General features: G+C 42.9%; 1 protein-coding gene and 1 long non-coding RNA gene across 8 annotated transcripts in view; one reads left to right on the top strand and one right to left on the bottom strand.

The window, feature by feature from the left end:
- TMCO4 (transmembrane and coiled-coil domains 4) overlaps positions 1-25,918 on the top strand; it is a 38,534-nt gene that overhangs the window by 2,665 nt on the left and 9,951 nt on the right. For 4 of the 7 annotated variants that reach the window (XR_002444370.1, XM_021417247.1, XM_021417246.1 and 1 more), the window contains exons 3-13: positions 146-320; positions 4,643-4,670; positions 6,327-6,459; positions 11,466-11,563; positions 12,122-12,265; positions 12,722-12,841; positions 14,768-14,932; positions 15,688-15,824; positions 17,839-17,923; positions 21,857-21,974; positions 24,921-25,038. Coding sequence is in view for 6 of the 7 variants with exons in the window: in XM_021417247.1 (XP_021272922.1) it covers positions 146-320; positions 4,643-4,670; positions 6,327-6,459; positions 11,466-11,563; positions 12,122-12,265; positions 12,722-12,841; positions 14,768-14,932; positions 15,688-15,824; positions 17,839-17,923; positions 21,857-21,974; positions 24,921-25,038 (1,321 nt within the window). In the remaining variant the exon portion in view is untranslated. Of the gene's footprint in view, positions 1-145; positions 321-342; positions 1,581-1,737; positions 1,847-4,642; positions 4,671-6,326; positions 6,460-6,494; positions 7,178-11,465; positions 11,564-12,121; positions 12,266-12,721; positions 12,842-14,767; positions 14,933-15,687; positions 15,825-17,838; positions 17,924-21,856; positions 21,975-24,920; positions 25,039-25,918 lie in introns of those variants that run through there. The other 3 variants (XM_021417249.1, XM_021417248.1, XM_021417250.1) reach the window with 3 other exon arrangements.
- LOC110408505 lies at positions 17,919-24,914 on the bottom strand. The gene is made up of 3 exons (XR_002444373.1): positions 24,730-24,914; positions 24,480-24,590; positions 17,919-18,042 (listed from the first exon to the last, which is right to left on the bottom strand). It is a non-coding gene; the product is annotated as an uncharacterized LOC110408505 (long non-coding RNA).

Raw genomic sequence — 25,918 nt, 5'->3', positions numbered from 1 at the left:
ATGGATGGGGTTTATTTAAAAAAGAAAAAAAAAAAAAAGGAGAAAGACTTAAGCAAATGGTGGCACATCCCAAGGAAGCAGGGATCACTCAAGGCTTGCAATAATACTCTGTTACATGGCCTCACCTGCCTCTGTTGCCTTACAGCTCCTTCAGGACGGAGTTCATTGAGGGCTTAGTGAAATGGCTGGACCTGCCTGATGCTGTCTTGCCTGCCATGACAGCATTTGCTAGTGGCTTAGGAGGTGAGGGCACAGAAAGTTTTGCCCAGCTTTTGCTAAAGGATCCCATCGTGAAAGGTAATCCTGTTGTCATCACCCAGGTAAGTTCATACATTCCCCTTGCCTCTGTTTGGTTTTGCAAAAAAAAGGTCTGTCATACTTGCCTGTTTGCAGCTGGAGTTCTGTTTGTACAGTTAGGGAAGTAAATCAGTATTCCTGATATGCGTTTCCTTCTGTGCAGCTCTGTGGGTGCCTAGCAGTCTGTCCGTTCACAGCACGTGGAAGTGATGAGCATGAGATGCAGTTACTGCTGAATTAACATTTTCTGTCTTTGATGCCTTTGCCTTAGAGAGAACTGTCAGAGTTTTTACGTTGACTGTATTGCTGCAATCTTTTTTTATTCACATGGGCATTCTGCAGATTTTGGCGAAACACTGAACATGATAGGCCCTATTTTTCGTTTAAAAGCTCCATTCCTCTTACTGTGAACAAGGGGGATTTTGGAGGAGAAGGAAAATGTGTATATACAAGGAGGTGTGTAGAGGGCCAGCACTTTTACACAGCTGAATGTTCCTTCTCCTGTAGTACAAAACACCTCTACATACATGACAAGGCTGCATAAGTAAAGAGATGATGGGAGTGTTCCTTCTTGGTGACAGTGAACTCCCATTATCTCTGCCTTCTTTTGTGTCTCCTAGCTGGTCCATAAAAGGCCTCAGACGATTTGCTCCAATTATCTGTATGTTACAATTCTCAAATTATCATAGCAATCTCAGTACAGTGGCAGAGATTAATTAGCTTAATCAGCTTAATTAGTAAGTTTGGACAGATCTGAAATAAGAGCAGCTGTTTTATTTCTTTTTAATTTTGTTTGCTCAAAAGTCAGTAAGTGTACATTCAGTTCTTTTAGATGACCTAGTATTTCCCAGGCTCGTTTCCCCAGTTCTGTCTACTCCAGGATGAATTCTCTAGAATTAGGCTGCTGCATTTATGAAGAGTGAAATTTTGGCAAAATGTAACTTGTGCTCGCTCCAAGTTTATGCTGTGTTAGGGCTCCATGTGCTTTTACAAAACAGTCTCTCGCTCAGTGGGATTGTGCAATATTTTGTTACGAGAACGCAGGCGCTTGCCATGGTTCCTTATGGAACACAGAAGCCTTTGATAATGATTCTTTGATTAGTTGAAAGCAAAGATCAGTAATAGCTATCAGTCTAATAGCTCAACAGTTGGACCTCATGCAGTCATGTGGGGTGATTCGTTTTGTCAAATGAAACATATAATTACAGGTTGTTGCAGGGCAAGGCATGAAAGGCTTGCAGGATGTCAGTGGGAAAGCGTACTGGCATGTGGGAAACTTCAAGGTACCAAGCTGAGATAAGCTTTTTCCTTATTACCTGAAAATAAGCTACAGGATAAAACATTGTCCGTTCTTCATCTCTTGCTTTACTTTACTACTGTTTCTTTGCATTCTGCTGCTGCTGACTTCACATTTACTGTTTATTTAACTGGTTATTACAGGAACACGCTTTAATGCTCAGTGTGTCCAGCAGCAGGGTCCTGGTAGCACTAATGCTTGTATTTGTGAATGCCCTCTACGTGGGTGATGAATGGGGTCAAGAGGCTGGAGGTGAGCTCACCGTTGATTCAGTGACAGTTTTAGGATTATGGATTTATGCCTTTGTTTGCATTCATTGCAGATGATGAATACATGCAAATGCTGTCTTTTTAGACAGTAGTCATAACAAACAGCTGTGGGTGTGGTATGAGAAAGCAGTGATTCTTGTCTGGATAGGAATACATTTTCTATTTGCATTTAGTGACAGCAAATTAGGGGGAGAAGTTGACTTTGCCCGCTTTTGTTTCCTGATAGTGGATGAGGAAACAAAGTTCTTATTAATCTTTTTTTTTTTCTTTCTTTGAGCATGCTTAGAATGCCCATTTTCCTGTGTTGTTCGTGATTGTTATTTCCCCCGCCATACACAGCAGCACTGCAACATGGATTTGAAACTCTCTTTTGAGGAAATAGATTTTGGGCTTGTAGCAATTAATAAAATACTGGCAAAGACTTGTAATAAAGATTGCTTTCCTTTCTTTTGTAAGGTTTGACTCAGTCATGCGTGGTGGTCCTGTGCACAATTAAAATTACAAACACCTCCACTTCAAAATGACCGAACCACAATAGCTACTGCCTAGAGAGAGAAAACAAACAAGTTGTGAACTAATCTAATCACTGCTGATTGGACTCCAGGTGACTGCATGGTAGTACGTGCAAAGCCTAAAGCAATGATAAATACTGGAGTATGCTAATGGTTACAAACGCAATCAAACAGTAGTTCCAGTTTGTCACCTGATTACCCGTATCCATCCCTCACCTTTTGAACTACACGTATCTAAATGCTTAGGCCAGATTTTTGAAAGAGGTTATTTGACGTTGAGTGCCACTGAGCCTACTGGATTAATTGTATAGGAGCTGAGCCATGACCTATGGCTCCTTCGCAAAACCCAGGGAGCATTTATTGCCTCTGACTTGGCTCTGTGCAACACAGCAACCCTGCTTAGGAGACTGCCTACATTAGCAAATGACAGCAGCAAGGTCAAAAGCTTCACCTAATTCTAGACTTCAGGTTCTGTGCTTGATCTGCTTTCTGCTTGGGCCTCACAGCCCTGGGCATTCTGCTGGGCTTTGTCCCCTCTGCGCCAGCCCCTCCTGGCAGCCCTGAAGCCACACGGGGTGCACGGCAGCAGTTACAGCACCTGAGGTTGGGGAAACCCAAGTTCCATTCCTCCCTCTGCCTGGAGCTAAAATGAAGCCTTTTTTTGTTGTTTGTTTCCCCTGCGTTGTGGTGGCTTTTGGAACACAAGAGACCAGCTACAATGGTTACTCTTGCACTAGAGATAGCAGACCAACCCTCTCCTTTTCCTCTGGCCACTGGGTTGCAGGAGGAAGGGACAGTGGTGACTGTGTTGTGCAGAGCCCTGACCAGCAGAACCTTCAGGAAATGCTTATCCCATTGGACCTTGCAGGGCAGGCAGGCAAAGGATGGGCACAACCACCCAGATATTTAGCAGCAGGGCACCTGAGTTGTTGTGCACCTGAGCAAGACATCTGTAGAAAACTTGTTTGTAAACATTAGGCAGCAACGGAGCAAAGGTTTTGGGGCTATGCCTTGTGAAAAAACATAGATTCTGCCACGTAGATTCAGCTGCACTGACCCTGTGGTTTCCCTAGTGCTATGGAAAAGCTTTTCTCCTGTATGAAATAGTAGACTCTCCTTAAGTTAAAATGATATTCAGAGTACAGGTACTGATATTTGACTCAATATCTACAGTTTGCCCCTCTTCTAGGGCTGGGTTAAAGATGGTTTGTTTTCTAAGCTTCTCATGCAGCAGATTAGAGACATTTTTACAATACAAATGTTGCTTAGGAGCTTACAGAACTAATAAACATAAACTCTTTGGCAGCGTCCTGCGTCTTTGGCTGTATTTTTTGTGTTCCCAAGGGGTCAAAGGATTCCCTATAAAATTCAGCTGTGCTTTATGCTTGGAGGAGAGGAAGTAGCTAGACTGAGCTAGTGCTTAATGTTGTAGTTACATAAAGAGCTTAAAATTTATTGTTATTGCTATTCAGTGACAATAAAAGAAGAGAACAGGGCAGTAAAAACACCACTGTCTTCATTAGGACTTCTCATCTAAGGAGCACTGACCTCTTTCTTTAGGGATTTGTCAGTGGAAGCCTTATATCAAATTGATCTGTTTTCCCTATTTATTTTTCTGATGGAAAGCCAACATAGTCCCTTGATCTTTACAGATGGCCATAAATCTTGCAATTTCTGTTTTTGAGTACTTAATCCATAAGAACTTCATGCTGGTTCAGCCCTACTGCCTAGGGCTCTGAATGCCCAGAATGCCAAAGGAAATAGGGGCCACTGGTTCCATTCAAACCTATCTGAGTTGAAAATACGAGTACATGTGACTAGAAGAGCAGAAGGCATCAGAGCAGCTGGAAACTTAGAGCCTGATTTCTCCAGGCTTTGAAGTCTGGTGTAATGTCAGGGTCAAGTGTAATGACAGGGTGTTCAGTTTTAACAGGAATGCTAATAACAACAACAGCAACAATAATCAGCTGCTTCAGCACATACCAAGCAGGTGCTACTCTCCCATCGTGTGCTTATCTACTTCTGCCCAGCCATTTGTACCTGCATATGCATAGGTACAATTTGAGTGCATGTGCACTGGAAGCATCTGGCTTTGCTCTGTTGATTTACAGCTTCCTGGCTTCCCACATGTAAGAATGGACACTCTGCAGCCATTAAATTGTGATCTGATGAGATTTCATACTTCCATTTTAAGACCTCTACCTGTACATCATCACTCTTAACTTCAATATTCTTTTTCTTTTTTTTTTTTTTTTTTTGGTTTTTAGGATCTTTTGTCCTTCTCTCTTAGAGATGGTAAGTTTACATTAGTGTTTGTGCTTTGTGTGGATAAAATCAGTGAGTTCATATCTGATCCTTTAAAATGCTCAAAAAGCTCAGGGTGCCATTTGATTTTATCCTAGTTTCCTTTATAACAAAAGCAGCATGCTCTTTCCCTATGTCCACTACGGGAAAGACAAATAATACTACCTGTAAAAAACTGAACAACTGGTCACCTCTGTAGCTTCACATATGTGCTGGCATGATATTGCATGTAATGACTGAAAAGTTCTGAAGTTAAATACCTAAACTGGAATGTTTTCTCCAGTGTTTCCAGGGGTGCAGGTGACCTCTTCTTCCTTCTGGAAGGCCATAGAGCTGTTATGAAAATTTCAACCCAAAAATCTTCTGCAGATCACTCTTTGCCTAAAAGGAAAACAAATATATATTCAGGGAATAAATTCTGGTGTGAATAAATGTGATTCTATTTGCATACTGTACCCCACTTAACTTTTGGCTTAGAATGTGTGTGTAAACTTCTGGTTTACAGTTTCATGAAAGACTGCCTACTGGACAAAACCTTCATTTTCAGAAGCAGCCTGTTTTATATCACAGCTTGCATTTTTAAAAACCCCTGTGTTGTAGCATGTTCACACAGGAAAGAGCTCCCTGGCTGCTGATTAGCCTATTTCACTTGAGAACAAACACCACTTTTGTTCTTGTTTTATTTTCAATGGAAAATTGACTATTCAGTTATTGCAAAACTGCCTGTTTTGCTAAGCTGCAATTTAAAACAAACGTATTTTCAAGCCTTGGTGACTTACTGCCAAGCTGGCTAAGGAAGAAGCTAAGCTGTGTATTGCAGGCAGGAAGGCTACTATTAAGACTCCTGCTTGGGCTTGCGTGGTGTGCTACATATCAGGGATGAAGGGAGGATAAGTATTAACCTTATTTCTCTACTAAGCACAAATTTTAAAAGTGACGTCATTGAAGCCTACTGAAGAAGCCTGGTATCTTGGTAATGATGGTAATAAATAAATAAACACAACAGATTGCCAGTGGCCATATTTGATCTACGTGCAGCACATATCAGAACTCTACTTTGTAGTTGTGTCTTGCTGGTATCTTTACGCAACCCTAGAAAAACTGTTGTGCTTTTCATCACAGAGTGCATCGAACCCTTTGTAAAAGCCTGCTATCTTCAAACAGCAGATGCTACTGAGAGAAACACGTAAAAAAAAAAAAAAAAGAGTTGGCACAAATCATTTTAAAATCTGTTATATCTGAATTATTATGATTATTTTTCTAACAACACTTGTTTATATGCTCAGGAGTAGTCCTTTCTCCTGTTGCAGGTTGTGTGAGCTCGTTGTCCGCTCCTCTGCTCCTTAGCCTCTATCAAAGAGGATGAAAACCTAAAGATTTGAGATTATTTTCCTGCCATTTTGGCAGTTACCTGGTATAGTGGCTCTGCTGACAGGATGAGGTTTGCAGTGGTGAGGGTTTTCCATTTAGAGCTCTCTTCTTTAGATAATAACAATTGTCTTCAAACACATGAAAGATGAAGAGGGCCTGAGGGAAGGAATATACTTTTGTGTAATGTGGTTCTCTAGCGCAGCTGGGTTGCTCTGCTTGCTATTTAATCTGGTGTGATGAAGACTGATGGATTTCCTGGGCTTTCCTCTGTTTAAGGGTACTACGATGCACGGGTAAGGGTGCTGATCTGCCACATCAGCTGGCTGCTGAGAATCCCCTTGGAGGAGCTGGAAGCCCTGGAGGAATCTCTGCTTGAGAGTCTGAAGGAACAAACAGAGGAAGAGTCAGAGTAAGAATACTCGGGTTGGCTAGGGGATGAAAAAGCACTGCCAGTGATTGAAAGTTTAGCATCAGTTATTGTGCCTAAGTCCGGGCTCTGCTCATTCTCCCTGTGGCTCTTAATCATTTACGGCTTGATGAGAGTTGTGGGGCCCTTCAGCTGCACTGAGAACCAAGAATGCTCAGCATTTGTAAAATCAGAGCTGCAACCTAACCTTACAAGCTGGTAAATGCACGCACCAAACTCCTTCGTCTCCTTTTTCCAATTCTGTCTCCTAGACTGTAGGTTATATTTAAATGCATCAGAAAGTTCTGTATCTCTTGGCCTAATACTCTTCAGTTAGAAACAAATAGATTTACAGAGGGATTGTTCCCTCTGGAGAAGCCATGAAGCTGAAAGGCAAACAGGCCTGATGCTTGCTGACCTGGCAGCGTTTTGATTGTTTCCCTTACTCTACTTTACAGAAGGGGATGGGTCAATGTCAAGGCTAAAGCCAAGCTGTTTCTTACAGGCCCAACTCGCACCTCTGCAATAATGCCTCTTGCAGAATGAGTTCCTATAAGATTTCAGGATTAAATCCTCAGCTGTTGATTTTCTACAGATCTATCCACTGTGCCTATTTAAGAGTCAGCTGTCTAACCCCTATCGAAGGTAGACCTCTGAGGGCAACCACTGACATCTTTGCATATCTATGGACTGTTGATCACCTGACTTCTCTGTTATTAATGTAAGATGAAGCCTCTTAATTGCAAGTTCTTATATTCAGAGCAGCCAAACAGTTGGTGTCCATACGAAATGTAGTACTTGGCTTATGAGCCAGGAACTGTGTTTAGCAGTGTGTGAGGCAGTAAAAGTGTCCATAGGAGACTTTCAAGGAGCTGTTTAATATTTTTATGCCAGTTCAGCAAAATTGTTACGAGTTAACCTGAGTGCCAAAAACTACTTTAATCAATGTCTCTGACGCAGAACATGTTCAGACATTTCGCTGGGGTTCAGCAGGTGACAGGTACCTTTCAATTATGACTATTTAAATAAAGCTTAACTTTATAGCGCACTGTAAAAAGGGAAAGTCAAAATAATCTCAAAGATCATTGCTGCTAAAGAGAACACCATTTGTAACGCAGGAGCAAGGGTTGGTACTAATGGGCACTGTTTTGCTGTGGCTTATGGAAATAAACTCAGTCTTGAGCCTCTAACATGGGACAACACACATATTAAGAGTGGGACCTCACTTATGCAGATGGTGCCCCAGTGCCTCGTTCTCTTTCCTCTGAACTGTGGCTCCTGAAGTGGGCTGTAGTGCAGCTCCAAAAGATGTCTGATACTGGCAGGAGCGACTGCAGAATTGCACTGCATATTTACAAGTGCAGCTTTCAAAAGCTGTAGCTAGCCTAGTGGTTGTCGTGCCTTCCTGGTGTGGCAAAAGCCATCGATTTCAATCTTGTTCTTCCCTTCGAGGCCCAAGTTGCAGCCGTGGAAATACCTGTTAGACAAGAGAAGAAAAAGAAAATCCATACAGTAAGAGCAGTTCAAGACTGCAGTGTCGAGACATTCATTGCTATAGTACTAAAACTAGCACAAAGCTAGTGGGGAATTCATGACTCTTTGTTTTAGAGTCATTTCTCAATTGGGAAATGAAGCGGAATGTAATCTCATCGCTGCTTTGACCTCACAGGTTTTTGGGGGCAGGGAACACAACAGCATCTACCTAGGATCCTTCCAGCTCTGCCCATCCACTCCAGAAAAAGGAACAACCAAGGAGATTTTTGGCAGCTTCTGCTTAGGCGTTATTTACTGATACTTGTAATGGGAAGTTTTGCTCTTGCCTTTGCTCCTCTGGACACGTTCTGTGGCACAGGGTGTGCCAAATTAAATGTTCAGTGTGGTTATCTCTAAAACAATGCTCCAAACATTTAAATCCACATTACTTGTGCCAAACATGTTCTGACTTGCAGGTGTAAACCTCTCTTTTGTACACAGTTCCATGAGAAACTGGAAAACATGACATCAGTTGTTTGCTAACGTGTATTCATGCTACTTTTCATCACTGGAGAATGATCTGTAACACTACCTGTGAAATTTCTCCAAATGCGATCTGTGGTTCAGGCAAGAAGCTGCAAATCCAAGATCACTGCGAAGAGGCAGTTAGTTGCCATAGTGGAAACAAGCAGTCAGGTAATCGAGGGACAGCTGTCATGCAGAAGCTATAAGGAAAGCAAGCATCGCCAGCAATTCTAGCAGTTACATACAGAGAGCAATGACCCAAACTCCAGTTTGACCATGGAGTCATAGAAGGTGAGCTTGGCTACAGACAAGTTGCTAAAGATGTTGCCATGCAGGCTGCAGTTCTCTGCTGACAGCTGCATTTGCAACTGCAGAATGTGCAAGCACACGCTATATGCAGTGTTTTTTTTCTTGGAGGATCACTGTGGAGACGAAATCCGCGTGCCATGCAAGTCAGTGGGAGCTCTGCCATCGACTTCAGCGAAGCAGGGATTTCACCCACTGTGCTTCATTCTCCTCCTGCTGTGCTTTACAAAGCTGTGTATTGTTTGGGACTCATCTAAAATTGCCTTTATCAAAATTACAGAGCGCTTAGAGGGTTCCAGGAAGGATTAGGCAATTATATGGATAATGAAAATCCACTATTAGGTTAGGATTAAGAGGGAAAATATCCAAGTTTGGAAGTAAGATAAATTCTCATGTTTCAGGGCCCGGATTAACCACTGAATAAGCAGGCTAGAAGGAAACTTACCCTGTAAACAACTTGCTTTCCTCTGAAATGGAAAGTACTTCTTGTAAGAGATAAACCAAAGACAGTAGGGATAAGCCAAAACTGGTGCCTAAAAAGGCACATTTTTTCTTTTTCAGTTTATTTACCTGTTTTGGGTAAGCTTGTTAAAGTGTAGCTTAAACGCACGGAGACAAACAAACCAATGACTGTGTTTAATAACTACTATGTTATTATATTGTGAAGTATAATTAGAGAGCAGCTAAATACAAAGTCTGCTATTGGAAAATAGTTTGATTCCATCTCACTGTTAGCTAGCACAAATCACCCCTATTCTCCATTTCTGCTTCCACTTAGTTTTCTTGTGGAATTAATCTAATTTAATTTTATTACTTGTTCCTAAAAGGAGAAGTTTTTTGTTGTTGTTGTTGTTGTTGTTTTTAATGTGTTGTAATGTGCTTTTGGGGGAATTCAGGACCAAATTCTGATTTTTCTAATAGTAACATAGTTCAGTTTGTTTATAAGCAATAGAAGGAGGATCTGGCCTTTGGTTCAGGTCTGACACAGCAGCTTGCAGGTCTGGTGGCCAGTGGCCACTTCTAAGGATCATTCATCTTAATGAATACCATTCACCTTAATGAGTACCATCCAGTAGCATTTGCCATGACTGGGTGAGGTCACTAGGTCAAAATCAGTTCCTGAGTTGAATTGCACTTTCTCTGTAATCAGGTCTTTAAAACAAGTCTGGTGTATAATATAAGGGAGTAAAAGTCACGGTGCATTTTAGGTAGTTTTCTTGATGCTCTGTTGCTGAAACCAGAACAGAAAGCAGCATAGAACTGCACCATTAGAAAAAATTATCATTAGACAGCTGACTACAGCAGTCATCATTTACATTTGCAGGGTCGCTTTCACTTAGGAATATCTGATCTGCGCTGAAGGTGTACGTAACGCTGGTGTAGCATTGACATGACATAGACATGATTTAACCTCCTGTACTTACATCCAACCCTGAGCTGATATGCTCACAGCCTCAGGGAACTGATCTGCAGGCTGCGTCCTAAAAAGTGAGATGAGAATTGACAGCTGTGGCAGTTATCTTCCTGCCTGATGATACCACAGATGCTGCTCAAAGTCCTATCTGCACTCGGGGTTTTCTTTTAATGGACATCAAGCAGTTCCCCTTGTACCATCACACAGCTATGCACTGTTCCTGTGTGTGCTTTCAGGAAGAGCAGCCTTTAATGACAGAGGAATGGGGAGCCAACCTTAATGATTCTATGAAAACTGCTTTGTTTCTGCTCTGCAGCTCACCCCAGTGATGTCTGATCCCATCTCAGCATCTCTGCTGCTTGTCCCCAAGGTTAAGTCTCCTCCTCTTGCATGTGCTACAGAGAGTGCAGCGTGGATGGGGCTTGGTGTGGTGAATATTAATGTGAGAATGGTTTGCTTCAGGCTGGAGCCAGGCAGAGCACTGCAAGCTACAGGGTACAGCGATCAGCAAAGTTAACATCTTTATTATAGTAATTTGTGCATGATCAGACCAAATGACTTTTCTGCATCCCTGAATACTTACAACTGTGTCAGAGAGGACCTGGAGGGTGCAGCGTCAGACTCCCCTATCTGGTATCAGTAGATGGCTCTTTTTGTCACGTTCTTTCTCTTCCCCTGAAGGCTGAGGTCCTGAGCTAAGTACCCATCAGCTTTCACTGTTTGCCTTCTGTTTGGATTCATGCCTGCAGCCTGACCTGACTTCAGAGCATCTCACAACGAATAACTAGTAATAAGGGGCCAAATTAGCCTGGCAGCTGTTCTGCAGCCTAGAGGTGAGAGTCTCCAATGCAGTCTGCCAATACATCACATGCAGGAGCCAGTTCTTTTCCATTAGACACGCAGAATGAACTGCGTAATGCAAAAATGGTTTTCATCTTCTAAAACCAGCAATAGATTTTCTGTAAGACACATAGGCAGTGTCTAGCTATTGAAATGTTTCTGACTCTGTTTCTTTTTTTTTTTTTTAACAAGCTTCACCCCTATTAGGAAGTGTTTTCAGAGTAAGTAACATCTGTTGGCTTTTCCAAGCAATTAAATTGTTTCAATTTAAATCTGTGGCTTATGTCCATGCTCATAAATCTGAATGTGTTGTCACAGTCCACACCTGCATGGTACTTTTTACTGTTCCCAGTAGGGAAATTACACTGAGGAGGATATAAGCAGATTGTGGAGCAGCATTGTTATCTGCCAGGCTCTTCCATCAGCTTTTATGTTTTTAATCCCCCCGCAGAACTGCAGACGTCTCAAGAAAAAAGAAGGAAAGAAGAAGGAAGCTGAAGAGATACCTGCTGATCGGCTTGGCAACCGTTGGGGGTGGAACAGTGATCGGTGAGGCTGCCTAGGGCTGTCAGAATCTTGCTCCTGAATTGCATGCACAGCGTGAGGGCTTGAAAGTGGGGTTCTGACTTGCACATTCAGCAGCAGAAGCCAGGCTGTGATTTTAAAGTGTTCACTGCCTTTTTTTGCTTTTTTTTTTTTTGCCAGGCTGAGGGTAGAATGTCACTTCAGGTTCAGCCGTGCAAAAATAAAACTGAAAGAATTAGCTGTAAAAGTGAAAATCCATCGGCTTCGATGGAGTGGTTCTCAGTGCATGCTGTAAAGTCAGTTTAAAGATACTGAAGAGAGACTGAAGAATTCAGATTATGTTTTTCTGGGGCACAATCTATCTTACCACATTCTTCCCTAAGTTTTTCTTTGTTTTTACTGAAGTCAGTCAAAGAATTTGTGCAGAGATTCAAGGCCTGGGGATGGTCTCTGAAAGCCCCTTTACCAGTGATGCAAAACAGGCCATCTTTCAATAGCATTAGCAGTATTGACCCAGCACAGGGAAAGGATTGTTTCTTGCGCTTGGTAGGAGACTGGCAAACTCACTTGTTGCCTTTCCAGGCTTGACAGGAGGTCTTGCTGCCCCTCTGGTTGCTGCTGGAGCTGCTACTATCATTGGAAGTGCAGGAGCAGCTGCTCTAGGTTCAACTGCAGGAATTGCTGTCATGGCATCCCTTTTTGGAGCTGCTGGAGCTGGCCTTACTGGTAAGAGAGTGACTGCACATTTCACAAGTACTGAGGCACAGGATCGTGTTCCAAATGCAGAGCAAGGGAAGTAATACGAGGTGTGACCTCATAACTTTGAGCTGACTTTTGTTTCAAGACATCCTTGATGACTAAGTAGGAAAATAGTATTTGATATGTGGCTAAGGAGTGAAAGCTTCCTGCTTTGGATTAGAAAGGTTCAGCAGTGGAGGGCAGTGGTTGTTACAGCTGATGCTGGGTTTTCTGCAAAACAGCCTTCTGCTGAGATTCCCACCGATCACGAGAGCTCAGAAGGATCATGTTGGCTCCATATCAAGTAATACATAGATTTGCTGAGGGTCTTGGAAAGGGAAAACCCTAGTCATGAGCCAAGTCATTTCTTATGAATTCCTGCTGTTAACGGAGTCTGTCCTTGTGCAGTTTCTGAGATCCGTGTTTCTGCCTTGTTGTGTGTAGGATACAAGATGAAGAAGCGTGTGGGAGCCATAGAAGAGTTTGAATTCCTCCCACTTACTGAAGGAAAGCAGCTTCACATCACCATAGCAATTACTGGATGGCTGTGCGCTGGCAAATATGGTAAGAACAAGATGAGGAAATTGAGAGGAGCCTGGCAGTCTTTGTGCTGTAGTAGCACCGTGCCTTCCACACACTTTCATAGGCTGTTGAATAAAACAGATCAGTTGTTAACGTAAGACTTTGTAACCCAATCTGCAGTGCTAATCAAAACAGAGGACAGAGAAAGTGCAGCAAATTGGTAGTAGTTATGGTAGTATTGGTGATAGCGATAGTGAGACCATTTCTGTTAGTAAATCCTGTCTGTTTTTTCTAGGAAGAATCTGGTTGGGATGGATGATTTCCAGCACTAGGGCAATATGTCTCATCTACCTCTGAGGCCTTATGTTTATCCTCCAGCAATTGACAGAAAACAATGTTGTTTTCTTTCTATCTGCCAGCTAATGAGGTTTATTGGCAAGAAAGTTGTGTGAGGCAAATCCCATTAAGCAGAGAACTCAGGAAGTGAACTTATAGGCAGCAGCCTTGAAGAGTTTGTATTGGTTTAGTTTCTAGTATAGCTTGTCATATAAAATATGTCAACTATCTGCTGAGTTCAGCAACCTGGCTCAGCAGCTGCCAATTTATTCAGAAGCATTGTAATTAACATTGGATATCATTAATGCAGAAGGTTGTCTCTCTTCTGTTGCTTGTTAGATTGCAGCTAGCTGTCAGAATAAGGTTATTTTCACTTTGCAGTGCTGTTCTTTGGCTTTACTCATTGCTTAGCAGGGCTCCAAATCTCTGGGGTTGGAGGGTTCCCAGGCACTGTTACAAACACAAGTGTGTCCCTTCAGGAACCTTTTGGTGTCTGTTTGCCCTTAAAAGGGAGTTACATATGACACGCATTCTTCTTCCATAACAAGCAATCTGTTATAATGTTTAAAAAAGCAAAACTAAAACTGTCGTCCATTTTCCTCCTTACAGCTGTGCCTGCCTATTTGCACACTTGCATGGCTCGTTAACACAGAGGGAGTGAGGACAGGGTTTTTACAGAACACGTTGTGATTTTTGATCTCCCACTAACTGCCTGTCTGTACACCCACAAATACAACTGGATATTGTGGTGAGATCTGGCATGGGGCTCACACGTGCTACTTTGGTCAGCAGCTGCCTCAGCTTGCCCTGCATTGATCAGAGAACAAACAGTGTCGAAGGGTTTTAGTTAATGAAGATGAACAGGACAGAGTATGGCTTAAAAATTGGTCTTGCAGCCAAAAATTAGACATTGCACAATCTCTAATATCCGTTCTTTCTTAAACATTCAGGCACTGCTTTTGATTAGCCTCTGAAGGGGTAAAATTAAACTAAAGTAACTAAGTTAGATGGCAAAGTAAAAATAAGTGCAGTCTACATCTGCAAATACAGATTCCTTATTTTCTGACAGAGCCACTAATGCAATCCTTGCCTGCCCAACTAAAGTGCTTGGAAAATGCTCTGTGGTAGATTTTGAAAAGATTTTACGTGTTTTCCATGCCTCTGGACTCAGTCCATGCAGCCATTCAGCACTTCCAGTCTTTCTCTGGACAGGCACTCTTTCTGTCTGTATGAGGAGATGGAGCTGCAGGACTTGGCCTGATGTCTGAGGATAGAAGGAATGTCCTCAGTACCTACACAATTCATATTAATGTCCATCTGTCTTGGCAGGCTCTGAGCTACCTGAATGGGTCATGAAGTTTCAGCCTGCATGCAGTTATCTCTGTCTGTACTGAAGACTTTGCCAAAGCAGCTAAAGCTGTGGGATTATTTACAAAGCCAAAATTTATTGTAAAATAGTGGAAATACGGAGTCTGAATCTGACAGTATTTTTAAATACAATTTCTGATTATCACAGAATGTTCCAGTGCCCTGCAGGTTCTTTTCTGACTCTTTTCTGGAGTTGTCTTGCCAGGAGGCAGTCATTGTTGTGCTTTCTGTGAACATGAATTCCATGCCTGCAACTTTTCTCAGGGAGCTTCACAGCACCATGGAGCAGCATGCTGCAATCAAGTGAGCAGTACTGTCTGGCCTGGGAATCCAAGTACTTGATGGAGCTTGGCAGTGCCTTGGATACCCTGGTGAATGGTTTTGTTAACATGATGGCTCAGGAAGCCCTAAAATTCACTGTTCTGTCAGGTAAGAACCTGTATGGTATCGGATATGTGCTTGTGCAGTTTCACTGTTGGTATTTATTTAAAGAAGCTTTCCTAATCAGAGAGGATTTCTGGTAAGGCAAATTGGCTTCACCTTGCAAAAGTGGCCTGAGAACCTTCTGTGCCACACCTGTAATTCAGAGTTGCTTTCCTGGATTGCTTTAGGAGGAAGTTTTTCACTCAGAGGGTGGTGACGCGCTGGAACAGTTTGCCCAGGGAGGTTGTGGATGCCCCGTCCCTGGAGGCATTCAGGGCCAGGCTGGATGTGGCTCTGGGCAGCCTGGTCTGGTGGTTGGTGACCCTGCACTCAGCAGGGGGGTTGAGACTCGATGATGTTTGAGGTCCTTTTCAACCCAAGCCATTCTATGATTCTGTGAGTCTCTGCCTCTGTGTCATTGACTTGTTCTTTTAAAATTACGGCTGGAAACACCTTTCTTCACATGTGTCTGTGTTTATTTCTCTATATTATTACACTGTGTTTTAGTGCTTTACATAAACCTTTCAAACATGCAGGTTACATTCATGTATAGTGTCTGTTTGCCTCCGTATCAGAACATCAGATTCCTTCTTATCTTTAGTCTAGCAAAACATTTCTCAGACCAGCTCTTGAGAAAGAAGCACTGAAAATGACAAAAGGCCCTAGGTTTAGCTTTTAACTTCAGTGAACTGTCTTGCTTTTGACGTTTCCTAAGAGCAGTCCAGATTTGTGACTGTGCTTCCCTGTTTTCTGTGTTGCAGGTATTGTTACGGCCTTGACTTGGCCAACTTCACTCTTGACTGTTGCCAATGTCATTGACAACCCCTGGGGAGTGTGTCTCCATCGGTCTGCTGAAGTAGGCAAGCACCTGGCACATATACTGCTCAGTCGACAGCAGGTAGTTGACTAGAAGTTATCCAGGAATAATGTCAGGACAGGATCTGGCCCATAGGGGGAAATTATAGATATCTTTCTTGGAGGAATAAGATGAACAATAAAGTGAAAAATGAAAAAAAAAAAGTGATGCATGAAAGTGACCAGCAAGTATCTAGTTAATTGAGGAAAAGTACAAAGTCCCAAGTTAATCGAAGAACTCCTGCTAAGATTCATTCCGTTTAACCCAAAGCTTCCCTAAACAAAGGAGAGATCCAAGCCATAAATGACAAGTGGCTTGAACATGCCATAAAACAGGCAGGCCAGTGAAAATCTGACAACAGAAGGAAAGGAGGAGAGAATGCAGAGTGTTAAAAGTACTCACTGTGAATTAAGAGGTACAGCAAAACAGTGTAAGAGAATACTGTGTACCATTACGTGCAGCATGAGCCATGTTTTTGCCTAAATGATACTGGATCACATATAAACATACAAAATAATTTAATTGAAGAATCCAGCTTCTTATTACTTTTATTGATCCTAAACTATAACTGCACCTGCTTTCATCAGGCTTCAGTCTGGAATAATTATGACAATGCCTTTGCAGTATTCCTGCAAACAAAGTTAAGGAGGAGAATCCAGTGCTGAAAGGTGGCTAACAGACTCCTCTGAAATAGAAAGAAAAAGACAAGAGCTGGGTTTTTCTTCTTTCTGACATCTGTCTTCTCTTGGGAGGAATTAACTGGGGAAGAGATCTCAGTAGCTTGCAATTTCCTTCATTTTTATCAGGCACACAAGCAAGGATAGCACGCGCTGACCCATCATGATAAATGCACTCGTGCTTCCCTGCGTTGCTGCAGCTGTGGAGCACTGGCATAGAAGTGGCTGTGAGCACAGATTCATACAGATGTTGCCATTCAGGTGATTCCAACAAGTACTTTGTAGGTGCAAAGCCACAATTCTGAGTAAATTCCACGCTCCTGCTGGAAGCCTGTGAAACAAAAGGCAGGATATAAGCTAAAGTGAGAGTGAGAAAAGCAGAAGGCATTCACAAATGGGAAAGGAAGGAAGAGGGAGCAGCAGAGTACTAGACTTGTAAGAAAAAACATATCCAAATGGGATGCAAGCTTGAACTAGAGGTGAAATACAACACCCAAAACAGGGAAGTGGAATGGGCTGGTACCTGAAAGAACTGACACACATCATTAAGGCTCCCTGAGATGGTTTGCAAAAGTCATTTCTGCCCCCCAAAGCCTGCCATTGCTTGCTGGGCTATCACTGGCACGGGGGAGGCAGTGTTCTGCTGGCCACGTGCTTCTCACAGGCATGCTATCTGTTGTGGAGGAGCACTATGGGAAAGGAGCACTTGAAACAGTCCCAGGAAAGCCAATAAACTTTATTTCATGCAAGCCTGTTGTTTTGGTGGGGGCATTTGTTACTGCCTTTCAAGCATTAACTGTTGTGAAAACACACATTCCAATGTGCTGCAGAGCCTATGAGTTAGCATGATGTCTAGAGAGTCCATCACACCCCTGCTCCCTGCTTAATACAGAGACCATTGCTGCTGAGATTAAGCTCTCTTTGATCTTAAAGAAAATCTCATTAGGTTGTACAAAATAAAAGCTTTCCACGCATCATTTTTATAACAGCCACGCAGTGCTGCTGCCCTTCAGTCTCAAATCTAGAAGTGTCCAGTATTTTTGTTTCCAGAAAAATTTTTGCTCCACAAATCAAGCTCTCCGTTGGAAATTTCAAAACAACAAGCCTCTGATTTCTGTTTGAGTAACATCTTGTCACTGGATTCTTTCAATTGATTTTCTAGCTATCAAAAGTACAAAATAACAGATGCTCTGAATATTGAACTATGTAAAACTTCAGGGACAACCTCTTTGAAATTGACAGAATCTCTCACATGCTTTAAAGATCAGGCACCAACATAAGTGCTCTCTGTGTCAGGGTCTCGGGAATCCTATGGCTGGTCTCTTTTTCCAGGTCTAGCAGAGCATTTTATGGCTTTTCCTCCTTTCTTTCATTCTTAGGGCAAGCGACCTGTCACGCTGATTGGCTTCAGTCTGGGTGCCAGAGTCATCTACTTCTGCCTGCAGGAGATGGCTCAAGAAAAGGGTAAGCTTCACCTTCTGGTCCTTTTCCTCTTTGTTTTCTTTACTGCTGATAAATTTTTCTTCCAACAGGAAATGTTCTTCTGGAAGAGAGTTTGAGGTTTTTTAGAATCAAACAGAAACCTAAAAAAAAAAAAAAAAGGTTTTGAAATTCATTTGGAGCCAAATACTCCTGTCAGTTCCACCAGACTAAATCCACAGTCTTCATCAGAGGGGTGGCTGACAGCTTGGTTTGGTCACCAGTCTGTCAATAACAGCCTTGACATGTTGTGACACTGGACCACTAGATCAGTCTGTGAGCTGCCCAGAGCCACTGAGATCTTGGCAGAGGACGCCTTGCCTTTATTGGCAGCTCTCCGTAGCTATTGTATCTAATTCCATGAGTCCTCCCTTCCATTTAAGTCCTTGAAATGCCACTGTCATCTGCTATTTTCATGATAATTTTTCCCCGAAGTCAAGTATAAAACCATCTGTCGATTTATTACCCATTGTGGTTCTGTTTATTAATAGATTCTATTTTTAATTTAGAAAGAAGAGTAAAATCATTATGATCAGTTGATGTGAAATGCATCTTGGAGTTGAGTCAGTATGAGCGTGTGCATGCAGCCTGCCTTCCCCCATACGTAGCTCATGTGATTCATTAACCACGCAGCCTCACAGAAAGTCTCTCATAAATAAGGAGCTCTACGTAGGAAAATGTTCAATAAAGTCCAGGAAGGTGGGAATGGTGTCAGGTGAGGACAAAGGAGGTCGGGGTATTTTCTGTTGACAGCTGTACACCAGAACTTTACTTCTGGGTTAAGATGGAAGTCCTCAAATACAGGAATTCTGTTCTCAGGCTAAATCTAATGAAGTCCAGAATGATCCTAATGCAGTTACACTGAAGCCAGAACCCAGATCCTAATCTGGCTCTAGATCTGCTCTTTTTGTGTCTTAAGAATGTCAGGGGCTGAATTATTTTCAGGCTTTTATTTAGCGGTCTGCTGTCTCTCACTGGAATAACATGAGACCATGGCTAAGTAATACATGAAAGGAAATCATATGGGGTCTTTAAAGCTGGCTGCTATTCTAAAGAAATCTAAGCATCGTAATTATGTATCATAGCAGCTCCCCACAGTACACTAATTTTTCAGTTCCTTAATTGAATTATGAAAGCTGAGCTGTTTGTGAGATGAAAAGCAGCATGTTTGGTGCACATTGCCAAGGCGTTCTTCGCATGCACATTCCAGAGCAAGCCACAGAAGGAATGAAGCTGAGACCTGGGACATCTGAGACTGATTTAGGTTTGGACTTGGATGTCTCACACAAAAGAAATAGAAGGCCTAGTCATGCAGGCCTTTTGCATCCAGATGGCAGTGGCATTTATGAGGACAAATAACTAATCGTGGATTATTCAGTGAAAGACCATGGCAGAAATTCAAAGTCTGTTAAAAGAAAACACTCTTCTGCAATTCAGGTAAATAACCTTTGGGATCCTTCATTGCAAATGACTTTGGAAGCCAGAGCTTAGTTTCCAGAAAATGACATTATAGTGAGAGGTGGAGTAATGACCCCTGTCAGACACATGGCATGGCACAGGGAGTTCATTGCTCTGATTTGTTCATCGTGATTCCTGTGCATTTTGGTAAACAACAAGTGTAAACTAATGAAAACTGACAATGCCTGTTACCACCAACTTGAGAACCTTGAAGCCAAGCTGTGCTTGAGCGAGGTGTCATATGTGTTTAGTACCAGTGTCCTGCAGAATCGTGCACAGGGTTATTGTTTTCTGCTGTGGTTAAATATCAGTGTTACTGCTGCCAAACTCTGCCATGACACACATCTGTACGATGCACAGAGAGAAGCTGAGTTCCATCAATGTTCTCTTTCCAGTGAGGGCTGACCTGATGATTTCCTCCTTGCTCTCTCTTTCAGGAGAGCCCAGCTCCTGAAAACTGGTTATAGCCTCCCAGTTAACCTGGATCTTCCACACCTTGCCCGTGCAAATAATCTTATCAGTTTGCAGTCTTTTCCCATCAGTAACTGCTTTTTATTTTTATTTTTATTTTTATTTTTATTTTTATTTTTATTTTTATTTTTATTTTTATTTTTTTCCTGCTTTATGCAGACTTTGTTTTTCTTCATCAGTACAAAAGATCTGCAAACTGTGAAATACATTTAATTTATCTAGGGTGCCAGCAACCACATAGGTCAGTGATCTGTTCTCAGGTTTCTGTCAGCGCTGAAAGAAAACGGGTGTTTTTCAGCCAAAGCTGAACATTTTTTTTTTCTTCTAAGCAAGAAATGAGCTGTGCAAAAGACTGGAGGAAAAAAAAAAAAAGGCTTCCAACACCTTGCCCAAGATCCTGATGAACTAGCTGCTTGTTTATTCAGTTGGCTCACATTGTGGCCGTGGAATTTAGTACCTCAGTTGGAGCAAGCTCCCTGAACAGGCGCTGGGTTTCCTTTTCATTGCCCGTGGCTGTGGAAACACAGGACTTTATTGCTCACAGATTACACTAACAAAATTGAATTGCTCTTTGCTGTTCTCTTGATTGGTGCAAAATTTGCTTTGCAATAAGAAATAATACCAAGAGAGCTCTTTTGGGCTGTTGTCAGCTGCTGGGATTTACGCTGTGTCGAGAAAGATGCAGGCGCCGCAGGGAGCCCCAAGTTTTTAGTGCTATTAGGGAAAAGAAGCCAGCTGATTTCTATTTAAAAAGCCTAGCCAGGCACCACCTCTCCATCATAGCTTGAAGTGGTGCACTCTTACCTTCATTTCCCAGAAAATTTCAGCGTGTTATTTTACGAACTGCAGACACCAGCCTGAAAATAGTTCAGCTCATGTCTTGTGAACGCCGGTCTCAGCTGGGGAGTATTGATTCAGCACAGCATGCCCACGAGGCTCTGAGACTGGAGTGCTGAACTTCACTTAACTACTACATCAGGTGCTTGATGTCTCCTTACAAAGAAGAGTTGGGAATATATATTAATATATTGTTTATGAGTGTCTTTCCCTGTCTTCAAGCCTGTATCCCCACAGAAGTCTAACTGAAAAAGAGCTAAATAAGGTCCCCCCATATGCCCTGAATGGCGTCTAGACTGAGGCTGTCTCTTGTCTTTAGATGGCGGGAGTGGGAAAGCACATTAATATTTAAATTTTAATTTAGGACTGTAGCAGAGCTGCCCATCATTTTTCATTTAGTCATTTCTACTGAAACTTCCCAGCTGCAGCTGTCAAATGAGAGAGGAAGATTTACGCGGGTTGCTCTGAAAGTAATGCCTCCTATTTATTTCCGTGAAAAATACAACAAATGCAAAGAGCACGGTAACGCTGTTTGATAGAACAAATTCTCAGCTGTGGAACACTGTTTAACAGTCACCACCATTAGCTATGCATTTTCTCCAGCACCACATCACATCACTGGTAATGAAGCGACCCGGGAAACTGTCACCTTCAGCTTCGCATTGATTCAGTGGGTCCTGACAAACTTGTGGGTGGTGTTCTTTCTCTTCCCGCATGAGCATCATGGGACCCACCTGGCACAAGCTTTGTGATATTCCAACATTGCCACTGTCGTTTCCAATGCATTCAAGGTGATATTCAGCTCTGTACACAGTTCCATGTCAGACACCACTCTGACAGACTGCCCCTCTGCTGCCATCTGTTGCACAGCAGCAAAATGTAATGGGATATTGGTGGGAAGGTTCGGCCTCTACTGCCATACCCCCAACATTTGCCTCTGATGCTGTGGGCCAACAGAATAACATAGGAGGCATTACTTTCGGAGCATCCCTTGTACTACATAAGTCAACATGCCTAGTCAGCAAATGGTGCCCTGTGCATTAAGGTACCCCTCAAGAAAATCAAACCAGTTTGATGGATTACCACTCCCTGTTGGCAAATGCTGTCTGATCTGTCTTCTAAACCTGCACTGTTCTGCTTTCACCTTCGTAGACTCCCAAGGGATCATTGAAGATGTGGTCTTACTGGGAGCTCCAGTGGAAGGCGAAGCCAAGTACTGGAAGGCGATCACAAAAGTGGTGTCGGGCAGGATCATAAATGGTTATTGCAGGTCTGTACGCACGCAGTCCCCTGCTTTGTTGTGCCAGTGTCACTTGGAAATGTTTCTGTACATCTATCCCTTTTAAACGGTTTGTAAGCTCGTGTTTGTTCAGCTGGTGAGTCCACTAATTGAGCAGTGCTAGAGTCTCTTCTCTGCAGAGGTCTCTCCCTGAGATTAGTTGGAGATGACAGTCTTCAGGAGACAGTTCAAGGCTGTTCTGTCTCCAGTTCTTGCCTGTTTGTGATGCACACTTACACTGGGAGGCAGAGGTTCTCAGTACGTAAGTCCTGTTCTTGCTATGGCAGCACTGTGTCACCGCAGCAGTTTAAAATGGGGTCAGACTGTTTGTGTGTGCATAGCATTGACAAATCCATATTTAAATCTCACCTTTATAACTGCTGCCTTTAAGATCACTGATGGTTGAAGATGGTGAACTGAAGTCTGTCAAAGCTTTGAGATACAGCTCACTAGAGGGTGCTTGTAGAGAATGTGAATGTGAAGATGTGAACATCGCCGTGCAAGGAAAGGAGCTTGAGCAAACTGAAGAATTTTTATATCTAGACTGTTTCTGGTCAGGATAGTCCAGGTGAACAAGAAATTTCACTTGCAGAGGGGGTCCAAGTGGGATAGCTGTTGCAAATTTACTAACAATGTGAAAGAATAGGAGGGTTACCTTGAAACTTAAAGTCAGCCTTTAAAGCTGTGCAGATAAGCACTGTGCAGAGGTGTGAGAGCTGCTGGGTGAGAAGAGGGAGATCCAGAGGCCAGAAGCAGCTGAAGCAGCGTTGCAAAAGCTATTAAGAATTCAAGTGACAGTGCCAAATCTAAGAGACTGTGTATTGGAAGATAATTGTGACAAGAGCATCATTTATCAGCACAATTAGAAGAGGGAAATTAAAAGAAAGGAATGAAGCGGGGAAGAGCATGGGAAAATAAATTGAGAAATAACCAGGCAAGAAGATGAGCAGAGAACATGTAACTGAGTAAAGACAGCTCTAAAGCCACAAGCCCTCAGATCAAGGACAGCTGAAATGCTGTTGGTCCTTTCCATATGCACATATGTATGTATTACATGTGTATAAGATGAGAAATTACTGTGTTACTGTGCATCTAACATTGTATATTAATTTACAAAGAAGAACTAAATAGAAGGATTTTAAAGCATTCAAGATTGTAACTCCCCCAAAATCATCAGTCCCATCTGTCAGGCTGCAAAATGTTGCTTTTGTCTTTTTTGGATCCTAGGACTTTTTCTGGATGCCGGATGTGCACACCAGTTAAAATATTTCTTCATTTGACATGGGGAAAAAGCAACTGCTGCCTCCTGTCGATTAGTGACTGGGGACTTGGGAATGCTTCTGTGCTCCTCCAAGAAGCCATAAATTACAGCAGTTGTTGCACAGAGCTGAATTTGCCCTGGCAAATGTTGCTCCTCCGTTTGTTAAACAAGTATCTGTTCCAGTGCAAAAAAGCTCAGTGTATCCATTTGCTGTAATATAAAATCATTTTGTTATCGTTTCCAAGCCTGTATGTGCTGTTGGAGCAGGTTGTGCGTTCGTATCTTTGTGTAGGCAATAATTTGGCTAGTCTCTACCCATCCACTGGGTGTTGAATAAAAAAAGGTGTAGAAATTGTAGCTTGCTGCCCGCAAATAGGAAGAAGCAGGTGAGGAGACTGTCAGGAAATATTCAGCTACATTAGTTCTCTGCTTTGCTCTCAGCTGCTGAATTTGAATGTTACTCAGGTGGCACAAGGGGCAGCTAGGGGAGGTTCACTAGATATGAGAGGACTGTACAAACATTTCTTGGTAAAGCCCCACCTGAATCTCATCACTCTGTCTCTTGCTCATACCAATTTTGTCCTCGTTCTGTCACTCCAGGAATAACTATATTTAGTTCACATGAATTACATTGAATAATACTGCTGCAAGATCAGATTTGGACACAGTTTGTTGAGCTTCAGTCCGCTGCAGCTCATCCCTTCCAGCTTTGAAGTCTGAAAGGAGCCGGGGAGTGAAAGCCAGCTGTCAGGGCTGTCCCCCTTGATTTCACAGCAAGGTTACAAATTCCTAGTGGAAAACCTTAACCAAATCAGTTAAGAAGACTCATTGAGCATGTCAAAAAAAAACCAGCCATGGGGTGACAGATCAAAAAGTGACTGTAATGCAGCGTGGATGTGCTGCAAAGGTTTTGCAGAGCCCCGTGTAGACTTGACTCCTGACTTTTAGCACGCACCATTTTGCAGTGAAAGGAGTGGCCTCATCTGCAGCCTTCCCAGAGTCTGCACACCACTCACATCCAGCTTAAATCTGCTCCACAGACTGTAGTGGCATTCAGGTACCCAGTGGTACCTGGGTTCTGCGCAGAACAAATGATGTATTTCCAAAGGATGCATCACCTTCTGTGTTCATCCTGTAGTCTACCCTGATACTGACACAATGACTTACAGCAATACTTTACAGTGGGAACAGACCCTTTCTAGTATTGTCATTGAAACTACATATTTATACAGTACCTATAAATCAGGAGCGCTCTGAAGAGCTTCACATTCCATTTCTATGTCAGTAGTGTTGGTATCATCAGCCTCATCACATTTACAGCTCCCTGGAGCCTGGAGAACTTCTACCTATTAGTGCGTTAAAAAGAGTAAATGTGAATGTATTGTTCTCTCCAAGCAAATACAGAAAGGGTCAGATTTTTAAACTCACTGAATGAAATGAGACTGCACCCCCAGATCAGGATTTAACTAAGACTTACACTCTTACCTCCCAGAAATCTGTCCTGATTTTGGCAACTGCTCTGATTCCTGCATCCGACAAAGCTGCAGTGGGCATTGCTCCAGACTAGACTGTGCTTCCTGGCCTGTCTGTTCTCCCCATGGTCTGTGTAGTCATATGTTATGTAAGTAAGTTCAGCAACAGGATTTATTCACACTCTTCTTTTGCTCTGCTCCTAGAGGGGACTGGCTGCTGGGATTTGTATACAGAACCTCTTCCGTCCAGCTCAACGTTGCAGGCCTCCAGCCAGTCCAGTTGGACGACAGGAGGATGGTAAACATGGACCTTTCATCTGTAGTAAGTATTACTTCTAGTCTCACTTCTTCCATCTGCCCTCACACTCGTCGATCAGGAGAAGGTGTGATGCTGGAGAGGTAGGTCAGCAGCTGGGGAACGTGGAGCTCCAACGCGTGGCAGCAGAGCAGGCACAGCCTGCAGCCTTATCTGGGTGGCTCCTCCAGCACGGTGCCAGCTCACGCGGGGACAACTGCGTAGCCCTTGTACCTTGGTCCTGGGCCACAGTGATCCTGGTGCAGGAGGCAGCTTGCACTGACAGCTCTGTGGTAGCAGTGGCCGGTTTGCTAGGCTGCGAGGCTGCTGTGTTTTGGAGTATGTGATTTTGGGAAGCAGGAAGTGTTGTTTTACCTGTTGCACATGTGTGCGTGGTAGACACTTAGCTTCCTCAAAGCTGTCATTAATGATTAGCAGTATTCAACTTAATTATCGTAAGCAAGCCAATGATCTCAGTGCCTCATCATTACTCATGAGTGAACCCTTACAGAGCAGATCATGCGGAACTTAGCGTCTGTGTTCATATTCTCTGGAATCTTGGGCATGCAATCTTGTTTTTCCATATCTGAATGATTCAGCTTATCTTTCAGTCTGCAGACCAGACTGGAGGATGCTCAGCACAAAGCTCAGGGCACATCCACCGTCATTCTTCCCGCTGTGACCCCTCCTGCCTGTCCCCACAAGCTGCTAGCACTGTCAGTGTTGCTCTGGAGCCAAAGGCACTTTTAAATTCTTTCAGATTTTTTGGAGCACCAGCCTGCTGAGCCTATAAATACCCAACTGTTACCAGCTCGTTTCATTCATTATAACTGAGCTATGAGCCCTTGCCAGAAAACACAGAGCTTAATGCCGTACAGATAAAATAAGAACTTCACAGACCAAAATG

Source organism: Numida meleagris, chromosome 20, assembly GCF_002078875.1.
Source record: "Numida meleagris isolate 19003 breed g44 Domestic line chromosome 20, NumMel1.0, whole genome shotgun sequence".
Classification (NCBI taxonomy): domain Eukaryota; kingdom Metazoa; phylum Chordata; class Aves; order Galliformes; family Numididae; genus Numida; species Numida meleagris.
Note: the sequence above shows the minus strand (reverse complement) of the source record. Positions and strands in the feature narration are given on the sequence as shown.